This window comes from Protopterus annectens, chromosome 14.part0 (assembly GCF_019279795.1).
Source record: "Protopterus annectens isolate FY-2018-M chromosome 14.part0, PAN1.0, whole genome shotgun sequence".
NCBI classification, from domain to species: domain Eukaryota; kingdom Metazoa; phylum Chordata; order Ceratodontiformes; family Protopteridae; genus Protopterus; species Protopterus annectens.
In genome coordinates this window covers 142150573-142162882 of record NC_056748.1, presented here as the reverse complement: position 1 = coordinate 142162882, position 12310 = coordinate 142150573, and the positions used below count along the sequence as shown (strand labels likewise).

At 38.8% G+C, this 12310-nt stretch overlaps 1 protein-coding gene across 1 annotated transcript in view; it reads left to right on the top strand.

Annotated features, from left to right (window-relative positions):
* Positions 1 to 12310, top strand: part of ATRNL1 (attractin like 1) — a gene marked incomplete in the record, with an annotated part of 6064901 nt that overhangs the window by 3738239 nt on the left and 2314352 nt on the right. Inside the window, 1 exon segment of the mRNA XM_044055896.1 lies at positions 4348 to 4400. Coding sequence (XP_043911831.1) covers positions 4348 to 4400 — 53 coding nt within the window.

Genomic DNA, 12310 nt, shown 5'->3' with positions numbered 1-12310 from the left:
ATGCCATATGCTGCTCGGTTAAAAAAACTCCAGCTCTACTCAGTTGCATACTGCCTACTTCGAGGCGATCTATGCCTGACATACAAAGCTATGTCAAATCCAGAATTAATGGACATGCTCCACCTCAGTAAATCTAAATCCCTTAGAGCCACATGCTCGAGGGACTTGAACCTCAGCACAGAAATAAATAGAACTTGCTGGAGGGACAGGTTCATAACCCAGAGGCTCCCTTCGCTCTGGAATAGAATTCCAGTTCATGTGAGGCAGAGCACCTCACTGAATCTCTTCAAGAAGAATCTCGATAGGTGGATGGGGGATTGTAGGTTTGTCCCAGGGATTACTCCCGTGTCACTATTAGACAGAGGCACAGTAAACTAAACCTTAAAAAGGGCACAGTATACTCAAATCAAGGGGTGGCGTAAGCCATACAGAATCGGGCTAGGCTTATAATTGCCCCAGGGCAGATAGCCTAGTATGAACCTATGAAACAAAGAGATATGCAACAAATATTGGTTTAGTTAATCAGAAAGTGCAGAAAACTGTTGAAAATAAGCACTTATCTTTTGTAGTCTCTCAGCAAGTAATTGGAAAACAGTAAAACAAGGGCAGAAGGCCTAACTTATTGCAGCTTTGAGCAAACAAGCACAAACCAGTTCAAACAGAGGCTTATTAAAGCAGAAAAACGGGAAACAGCCAAAGTTCAAATTATCCAATCAAAATGCCCTAAACAGAGCTCTGCAACAGTAACTCTAGCTAGATTAGTCCAAACTAAAAGACCACAGACTAAAAGACTTCTTACCCTCATGGCTGCCCTCCTTGATGTCGTGTGACTTGCATGCTTTGTTTTCCAATGCTAATAAATGAAATGTATGACATAGGAGTGTCCATAAATGAGCTTTTATCAGCAGTGAATAATATCAGCTTTAACATAAAGTTTAAAAAAATGTATTAGCAAGTGACCCTCCCTCCTTACTACACATCGCTAAATGTAATGACCACAACACTAAGCAACCTTGGGGTTAAGAGGAAGCTTCTTTACCCCCACAATTCTGTGATATTGCTAATTTCAGTAACTATACTTTGTCTAAATGTGAGTCAATTAAAAGGAATCCGCTATTTTTCCTGTATTGAGTGCAGCCAGTGTCATTGTACGCAGTCCACCTCCCCACATTATTACACAGTAGATTTTTTGTTTGTTTTTTCTGCATCTGTTCCACTGGACATAAGCTGATGTGTAGACTTGTGTTTTTATTGTTGATGCTGCCGTTTACTTATGATATAGAATTACTACAGCAAAGGCTAAGGCGTGAGCTTCTATTTATTTGTGTTACTGTTTGATAATCAGTTAGGTTGGCTTATCTAATGATCTTTTTCAACTGTAACCTGAGAAAGATTTCAAAGAAAGAATTTAATATAGAAGATATTGAGTGGGTCTCCAATCATAACCAGATTTTTGTGTGTTCGAGACATGGATGCTAAGAAATTCACCTTGAGAGTGAAGTTCAAGAGGTGAAACTCGGCATCCATGTCGGGAACACATATACAGGGTTATGATCGGATACCCACTAGTAATTCTTTGTAGTGCATGGAACTTTATCTACTCCACGATCTACAAGTTACAGGGGAAAAAATGCTAAGTGTTTTGCCAGCATTCAAAGCTGTAAAGTACTTAGGAAGCGCTGTTAGATTGACAGTGTTAACACAGCATCTTACACACTTTGGCATGGTTGTCAACTTTCCAGATTTTTGCAGAATGTCTAGATTTTTGTCTTATATATTTGGTATCTTCATCATAAAGTCTGTGGTTTTCTGATAAATTAGCGAGGATAGAAGTCACTAAATAATGGCATACATTTGAGTTTCAGAACTCGTGTCCTTCAGAAAGTGTAGTCAAACATACATCCTGTTGTTCTAGATACTTTTTTAAGTTTATAAGAGGAAGTCAGGGACATGTTACTGGTACAGACTGCAGGAACTAACAAATCATCCCTGCACTGTCATTTGCTGTTCCGTACTGACAGATTTAACTGCCTAGCGCAAATGCCCTACCTTAACAACATAAGCAGGGTGTGGTTAATATTTGTTAAGATCGAGCCTCATGCTATTCAATCACTTAACTAATATGTCTTTTTTCCAAATATCAGAGCATAATCACTGCATGCCATGCACTACAATTATGATCACAGATAAACATAAAGCAATATAGACACAGGTAAACATGACAGGTAATATAGTCAGAGTTACTGTGACATACAGAGCATGCATATAAAGCTGTTTTGCAGGCCATACAGAAATTATTGTGCATTTACATAAATTCTAAGTCCTTTATATATCTAACAAACCATTTTCATAACCTCAGACGGAGGATTCTCCCTGCCCAGCTTTTAAGGTTCAGTATGTTAAAGCCCAGCATATGCTAAACGTAAAGTTAAATGTAGTTATCCAAGTACTCAGATTACTTTTTCTCACATTATAGAGAGGTTCTTGACATTTACAGGATGATGGCGCTGATGATTAGATGTAAATTTATGCACCGGCATAGCAATCAGTATAAAACTTGCTTTGCTTGCTAACTATATATGCTATAGCTACAGTGTGTATGCCAGAATGTAGCACTTTATATTGTATCATTTCTCTATCATATTGGTGTTTGGAAAAAATGTAGGAAATAACCAAAATGTTTAAATAACATCCTTGTTCACCTAATAGTTTGATATTAGAATTTATGGTACTTATATTTTCTTAGCTGGTACACTGCACCTGACTTACTTCTCTCTGTCCACTGCCCAGTTTTACTTGTCGGTAATAACTGTTTTTACTGAAGGGAGTAATTCATTTCAGTTTTGATTAGTTATTTAAGTCAGATGTTCATGTTATGCTTCTGTGTGTGTGTATGTGTGTGTACAAGGTTTCATTTCAGAATCTTGAATTACTGGAAACTCAAACTTCATATGGTTGAGACCATATGATCAAGTTTTCAGAAACTTGAAAGTCTGAACTGACGTAAAAAAAAATAACCAAAGGCATTGTTTCTGCAGGGGGGTAGGCCCCCAGCACCCTCCGTACTTAAATATACCAGTCTCCGTGATCGCAGTATAGCGAGAAAACGGGAAATCTCACTTTCTGTGCTTCTGCATATAGCGCGGGATGGGAGATTTCCCTTTTACCCACTGTAGCGCAATCTCAGAGTTGGTATATTTAAGTAGGGGGAGTGTGGGCAGTGCAGGGGGGGCTTGGCCCCTTCAGAAATGATGTCTTTGGATATATTTTTTTATTTCAGTTCAGACTTTAGAGTTTCTGAAAACTTGATCATATGGTGTCGACCATATGTAATTTGAGTTTTCAGTAATTCGAGATTCTGAACTGAAGCCGTGTGCATATATATATATATATATATGTGTGTGTGTGTGTGTGTGTGTGTGTGTGTGTGTGTGTGTGTGTGTATAGATAGATGGATAGATATGTTTATATATTTACATCATAGGTCTGTGTTAATTTAAAAAGCCTTGCAATTCAGGAAGCATAAATAGCAGAAATTGCAGACCTCCTTTGGGCAGAGGTCAAAAGTCTCAGCCATATTTTAACTGTTGTTTTTATAAACTTTGAAAGTTAATAGAATAGCTGAGTTTGCATTACCATGTATTTTCTGAAGGGTATACAAAATGAAATTCAGAAGTCTGTCATTGTTTACTGACTTCAATCCTCAGTGGTGTGCTAGAACCCACAACGTTTATGACAGATCAAAACTATGATGCAAAAAATCTGGACATTCTGCAAAATTCTGGATATTTGAGAGGTACAAGTGGGCGACAGTAATGAATAATTTAATATCAAATATATATCAGCAGATCTGAACATACCTCAGTATAGTCTTCTGTTTTTTTTCCCAAACAGAGTGTTTCAGTGGATTTTGAGGTCCTTTTTTCCCTTTGTGCTGAACATATTCGGTATTTCCTTTCTGTTAAAAATACGTGTTAACTAGTGGCTTTGGTTACTGACCCTTTTTATGCTTTCCTATTCAGGTGTTACCCTTGTAGTACAAGGGTAAGAAACAGACTTGTTAAAAATAGGCACATTTTCTTCTTTACACGGATAGATATAATTTTGATTTTTGTTTAATACACTTGTAATTATTACTAGTATAATCATAGTTACACAATCATGTATTTCTGAATGGTTTTGAATACTTGCTTCAGGACATTGTTGTTTAGACTGGCAAAGGAAATGTGTAGTTAGCACATGATTTATTTCACTTGGAAAAAGCAAACAACATGGATTCCCAGTTCTGTAAATATTTCATAACCTGTAAATATTTAAACAATAAACGGCACTTTTATTTCCCTGCAGATGTGATTCTGAAAACCGATACCTTGGCAATCCACTTCGGGGAACATGTTACTGTGAGTACTCCACTTTGACCTTTAATCGTTGGCACATTGTTTCTTTTCTTCAATATGCTAGCAACCTGGTTTCTGATATTTCATATTTTAAACAAAGCATTTTAATGTCACAGTGCTTAGTGCGGAAGAACCTAGATAGAGCCTTTGAATTCTAACTGAAGTGAACACTTTGTCAGTCAGTTTATTATAAAAATGCATTAGCATGTGTTTAACAAATGAATGTGATTCACAACTAGGAATGACAACTAATTTCCAGTTGTCTTTCTTGAGCTGTAAAGTATATGCATAAAACAAAACAAGTGTAAACATTCTGGCACATAGGACATGCAGATGTCTGTCTCTCGCCATATACATGTCACATTTCATCCACGGCAGTTTTTGTTATCTCAGACTAAGACAAACTGAAAACCAGTGTTCACCTTTCTGATTAGCAGTACAGATTATAACATCATGTATAAGAAATCTTTACTGAAAAGTGAATTACTTTAGAAATGTCAGTTTATTTTACAGAAATCAGCAGTCATGACTGAAATCCTTGTCTGTTGTTACCTTTAGATAAGTAACCTGGTGGTTAATACTTTGAATTGTATTTTCCTGTTCCCTTTCACGTAAAGGATGTGGAGGTAACTGCTGGTCCTATAGTAATAAGAAATATGAAAATGTTAATCCTGCTGTGAAGGGTCTGATAATTGTTTGCAGGTGTGTAGCTAAGACATTCGTATTTATCAGAAAACTAAGTCATGCAAACAATTGAAATTAAATGTAGGTTAAAATAGTTGAATCTTTCTTGCCTATAGAGATTGTGGCAGTAAAATTTCAATTGAAAATTATATGCCTGACATGGTCTGACTGTGAACCAGATTTTTTTGGAAAGTCATAATACATATTTATTATGCAGGTTAGATATTTCAAGTACTGCAGTAAAAACATTCAGCTGTTTCTAAGATTTGAGATAAAGCATATCATTTATTGCTTACAGCTGAATTATCATTCATTGATCATTTCATGTAAACATTCAGAATGCATGTGCTCTAAAAATATTACTGATATGAATATCCGATACAATGTTTGTTTGGGGGTTGCATCTTTTTCCAATGATATTGTGGTTTTATTCCATATAAATTTGTTTCTTCAACCTGCACATATTAACTGTGCACCATTTGATGTTAGTAATCATGAGAAATAAAGTATCATTTGTTATAATTTCTTAAAGAATGAATACTGTATACACCTTCTCACTGACTCTCTTAATTGCATGTTCATCAGCTCAGTAGAATTAATGCAGCCAGTAGATGCTAAGCAGGGCTGTAGAACACCATGTGCTCAGAAGTTCCATGCACAGTAAGCTGTAGAACCCCACAATTGGTTGTTTCATGCACAGCAGAGCTATAGAACCCCACATGATTGGGTGTTCCATGCACAGCAGAGCTACAGAACCCTACATGATTGGCTGTTCCATGCACAGCAGAGCTGACGAACCCCACATGATTGGCTGTTCCATGCACAAGTAGGGCCATAGAACAGTTTACTATTAAATTTTTGAGTTGAGATGTACCCATATGAAAACTTCGAAGTACAGCTGTTCGACTTTTCATATGGGCGAACATGTCAATGTTAGAAAGTTTATATTAGTGAATCCAGTGTGCATTCGCTAATATAAATTCGAAGAATTGTATGGAGATTGCGGTACAGTGCAGTTAGGGTAATTCATTCCTTTCCTCACTGTAGTGTGATCTCGGAGTTAGAATATATAGTTAGCTGAGGGTGGGGGTGCGCAGCCACCCACAGGGGGGTGCATGGGGGCTTGCCCCCCTGCAAAAAATGGGATGTTCGTTATAGGAGTTTACTTTATGTGAGCCCCTGTATGGATATCACGTGATGTGTTCGAAAACAATGTCAAATCTGCTGAATTTGATCAGTGGATTCGGCATTGTGACTCATTCTATTTTTTGAATTTTGAGGTTTACTTTCAATATGTAGGAAGCAAATTATTTTGTCGTTTGACATATTGATAGTAAACCCCTTAGAACACCATGTGCTCAGCTGTTCGATACACAACAGAGCTGGATGGATAACATCTGGCGACTGTATTATTGCATGCACAAAGCACGTTGCCCAAGACTGTATTACTTTAGGCATGCACAATGGTGTAGAGCCACATGGTTCTGTCATTCTGTGTAAGCAGTGTACCAAATAATATTTGCAGACATTTACAATAAAGAAAAATATTCCTCTTGCTTACATCTAATTTTAAATTCACACTGGCGGGTTTTAGAAAATAACACCTGTTAAATAGCCATGTCATTTTCTGTTGCTTCTCCATAAGGCATTACAGCAAATGATATTTGACAGGTGTAATAGTAACTGTTCGTCTTGTTTATATTTGGTCATTACTTCTACCTTTCAGGTGTCAGAGAGTAGTGCTTGACAAAGTATCAACTCCATGTTGATGTAAAATAAAGTGAAACAATTATTTTAATTAACTGCTGCCTCTCACTGTTGGGGGTTATAGAACAGTGCTTGTCGAATAACTAAGGTTCCATTGCAGCACGTTGGTTTCAGGTTATCATCTTTTTCGCAAGTGCATTAGTTTACAGTAATTAATACAGCCTGTAAATGTTTTTACTCATCCAGTGATATTTTAATAATGGAAAATAAAGTGACTATTTTTGTTGCCTATATTTATCAGTTATGCCTCACTCTCAGCTATCAGATGGTAGAGATTGTCAAAGGATCAGAGGTAAATGTAGTGTACATTACCTTCTCATGATTATTTTCGAGAACTGTGTTTAAATGGCAAAATGGGGACAGTGGGGAGGAGTTTGTGAGGATTTGTCTGTAAGAATATTAGCAATGAGTGATTTATTTTTAGAGTAAATGGATTTAGTAGTAACATTCTATAAAGAAATGCTTTTAGTACTATTTCAATTTTCTTTGAATGTAGGATTATTTCTGAAAGGTTTAAATGTGTAGCTAATTATCCAGTCACAATTTTTTTTGTAAATAAAATGAACTTTCCTAGTTTCAAGTTTGTTTAGACTTATTACATGTTTAGATTTGCCTGGCTGCTTTGGTTCAGTGCCCCAATGACATCTAGTTTTGTCAAAATGTTTTCATTTAGCAGTGATTCCATGGTTTTCTCTACTTTAAACACAGAGGCTGATAGTTTGCAGCCCTACACTCCATTATAGGGGCTTACACCTGCTGGTTTCCATTTTTAGTAAATCTTTTTCTTTGTCCTACAATTTTATTGGAGAAACAGTTTTAAGGGGGTTACCATAGAGGGGACTGTATCAATATCAGTGATTTTCTACCTTCTTTATGAAATTGTGGCATTAGTCTAGAGCTTCCACTGCCTGACCAGTGTTGATCTTTGTCTGCATTTGATTTTGAATTGAACTTTTTCATTTAAGGTTTGGTTGCTTCTATTTTTTATCTTTTTCCTTGTATTACATTTGTTTTGTTTTGCATTATCTGTTCTGTTGGAGTTTTAAGCAGCCTTGGCTAGGGTCAGTTAGAAAAGTTAGCAAAGAATTCCTTTGCAAACCATGAATAACATCAGCTAACTGGTGGGAAGAGCTGAGAAATAGCTTTCCTTGTGTAGCTGGAAATATTTGGAGGCATCTTTATTTGGCTGAAGTGTTTGTTTGGCTTGCTTGCTGTACTCTGCCTGAATATTGCTGATCTCTGCCTGCATTTTATTTTTCCCACACACCTGCCCAACTGTTGTATTCTTAAACTTGGTGGCTTTGGGGTTGCCCTTCCCTACTATAAATCTGATTTTGGCCATTCTTCCCAGTCCCATCTCATCAGCTCATTCTACTGAGTATGGAGATGTCACTTGGGAAGACCCATCCCCTTAGTTTCTTAACTTTGAATGATCTTCTGTTTCCTCCCTTCCCACTTAACTTAAATGTGCACTTTATTCAGCTGCTTTTACTGTATTTGTGTTTCTTCTTACTTTATTTTGTTTTTGCTGCTTGATGTTAAAAGTGTACAGTTACATTTATTCTGCTGCATTTATTACTGCTTGTTAGTAGCCTGATTAAATTGTAGCTGTTATTCTAAGCATATTAGTTTTGGTTTAAGCACTTGGACTTCTGGCCAGTCTTGTGGGAAGAGAAAGTAGCCTTTGCCCTTCTTAGCTGGGAATTGCTGGTGAAGGCTTATTATGCCTGTTTGGTTTAAACATTTGGGTTCAAAACCAGTTATTTAACATTAGTAAGATTTATGGTCTAAACTCTTGTGGCAGGAGAGGATAACCTACACCCTTCTATGCTGGGAATTGCTGGTTGAAAGCTTATTGTGTCTGAAAGTGTCTTAGTTTTGGTTTAAGCACTTGGGCTCCAAACCAGATATTTTACTTTAGGAAGGTTTGTGGTCTAGACTCTTGTGGCAAGAAACTGTAGCCTATACCCTTCTAAGCTGGAATTGCTGCTGAAGGCTTATTGTGGCTGTCATTCTAAGTATTTTTGTTCTGGTTTAAGCACTTGGGTTCCAGACCAGTTATTTCACACTAGGAAGGTTTGTGGTCTACAGTCTTGTGGGAGTATTCTACTGAATTGCTGCTGTTTTGTTTAAACTGTTTTTTTGGCTGTTGTGTCTGCAATTTTCTGCAATTTGAATTTGTAGTACTTCTGCATTTTATAGCATATGCTACATTCAGGGTTGCTGAATCTAGATGGTTTGGTATTATCTGAGCACTAAAACCAGCTATCATTAAGAAGGACCTCCTGCACCCTTGTGGCATAAGTTTGCAGCCAAGGACCCATTTGAGTTGGGAAGGCTCAGTCTTGGGCTTTCGCTTTGGTTACTTTGTGTAAAATCATTTAACTTCACTTGTATTTAGGCTTCATGTTTGCATGGGTTTGCTCTCAGTTTACCAGAGCTGCTCAGAGATTCGTGACTTTAGCCAGAGATCTGGAGTGAAGAAACTAAATTCAAGGCTTCCACTGAAATCTGCTGAAAAATAAGTATTTTAAAGCCTACATTACACTTTGAGACTAGTATTCTACTGAAATGCTGTTTAAACTGTTTTTTTTTTTTTTTTTTGCTGCATTAACTGTGATTTTCTGCACTTTGAATTTCTAGTACTTCTGTGTTTTATAGCATAGGTTAGATTCAGACTCACTGAATCTAGACAGTTTGGTATCACTTGAGCACTAAAACCAGCCATCTTATATTAATAAGGCCCCCTGCACCCTTGTGGCAGACATGTGCAGCCTAGGATCCATCTGAGCTGGGGGTTGCTGGAATAAGGCTCAGTCTTGTGCTTTCGCTTGGGTTACTTTATTTTAAAATAATATAACGTCACTTGTGTTTAAGCCTCATGTTTGCACATAGCTGTGTGTCATGCAATGTGGTTTAGCATGGCTGTGGATAGCCATGCATAGAAGCAAAGGGCTAGAAAGACAATTTTCCCTGGATATCTGCTAGGGATCCCTCCTAAGCTCCTCTGTTTCACTGCCTCATGTATACTAACAACCAGTTTACTCTTAAACACAACATGTGAGGGATGTGTCTGTACTATGGATTTGGAATCAGTTTCTCTCAGATAACAACAAACAAGATATCAAACAGGTTGTCAGCACACTCATTTCACCTCTTGCACATAACATGCTCACAACACATAAACCCACATACGTGGAGATACTTGCTAGAAGCCTGCCTAAAGATCAGAGACCTCCCAAGCAAAAACCTACTGCATATGCTGCAGACCTAGTAGAATCCGCTACATATAATAATACGTACAATAGCCCCTAAGGCAAACACCTCAAAACCAAATGTCTTGGTCATAGGCGACTCCATAGCAAAACACACAGATGTCCCCCTCACCAGGTTGGACAGGGAGAAGGTCACAGGCAGGTGCCAGGATCCATCAGATCATGTACACACACCTCCCCCTCACCAGGCTGGACAGGGAGAAGGTCACAGGCAGGTGCCAGGATCCATCAGATCATGTACACACAGATGTCCCCCTCACCAGTCTGGACAGGGAGAAGGTCACAGTCAGGTGCCAGGATCCATCAGATCATGTACACACACCTCCCCCTCACCAGGCTGGATAGGGAGAAGGTCACAGTCAGGTGCCAGGATGCATCAGATCATGCACACACACAATAACAACAAGTATCATTATCTCTGTGTCATAGTCCATGTTGGATATTGGAGTGAATCACTTGAGACATTCCTCAATGGACGATATGAAAACTGTGCTCTCAGATTATGTGTCCCAGGCAGGTATGTCCCTAGCCCTAAGCAGCATTCTTCCTTCATCCAGGACGATGCCTCAATGTAAGCAAAAAATGATTAACTTCAACAATTGGCTTAGCATCTGTTGTCAATCCAGGGGTATCCAGTATCTGTCAGCCTGTCAAGATATGGGTGACAGACCTCATTACTTTGCCAGAGGTAGTTGTCACCTGTCACCTCTTGGCTTTTGGTTACTGCCAAAGGTACCTGCCTCCCCCATAGTGCCTTTTCTAGGCAGTGTCATAACAGCTAAATTCCTGATGTAAAAAGTCCACTAGAGACAAACTGCCAGTTATGCTGCTTAATGTTAGGAGTCTAAATTGGAAACTGCACTCACTGGAAGCACTCCTTACCTTGGAAGGTGCCGATGTCTGTGAAGTCACAGAGATGTGGTACAAGGCCACAGAGAGTAATCTGGCCATACAAGGCTGCAATGGCTTCCACACATTCAGACCTCAAAACTAGCATGAAAGAACCGAAGGCAGAGGTGTATCCATCTTCTTTAGAGAGAAATACACCTCAAGACTGGTCAAACAGTACGACTCCCTAGAGCTACTCCAAGTCCAACTAACCTTAGGTAAAACCCCCATCCATATCATTGTTAACAATAGGTCCCCCACCATGAGCCACAACAACCACTCTGGCTACATGGACCTACTTGAGTTACTCACTATACAGCCAAACACCTTAGTCATGAGTGATTTCAACTATCCTTCCATCGATTGGGAGTCATATATGAGCACAAACATGCTTGCGGTAAGGTTCCAGGACTTTGTTAATACAAATGCTGTGGAACAGATAGCCTGCACCCTCACAAGGGGCTCAAATGTTCTTGATGTAGTACTTACCAGCATAGGGGGGTCTCTGCACTACTCCCTGTGTGTTGCCCTCCCTCATAAGGTCTGATCATAAATCAGTCTCATTTGAAGTAACAGTCATACCTGACCCCCTGCAAAGCAAATAGTAGCCTCCTAAGTGATGACATATATAGTTTCAAACCCCCTGCTACCACTGTCAACAATGACTCCTATACAGAGGTGTACACATATGCACTGTATAAATACCTGTACAAATTTATAGATTGGCTATACCTGAATGGATCAAAAGAAGGGTCTCACAAAACTCTGGTGGGCATCAAGCATAAATAGGTTCTACAACAAGACGAAGAAACTAATGTCTAAGAACAAGAGGGAACTGACTCAGCAGAGAAAGGACACCCTCCACAGCTTGAACAAACAAAGTAGAGATCTTGTAAAGTCCTCTAAAGCCAATCACAAAGCTAAACTAGCATCCCTAGCTAAGGATAATCACAAGGCATTCTTTAGCTACATCAGAAATCTAAAAGGGAATACCCAGCTTTGTGCCAATAGTAGCACTCATACTGAACCTGAGGACATTGCCAACCTGCTAGCAGACAGATTTGGCACAAACTTCACTCTCTTGTCCCCACCAGACATACCCCAAAGCATACCTGCCACCAGTCTTCTGCCTAGTATCTCAGAAGGGCAGGTCATAACTGCACTCTCCATAGCCAAAAACACGGCCTCTATGGGATCAGATAACATCCCAAACTGCCTACTAAATGTTCTAAAACAGGACCTAGAGGAACCACTTGACACTCTCTTTAACCACACTCTTTATTGACTTTGTCCCAGCAG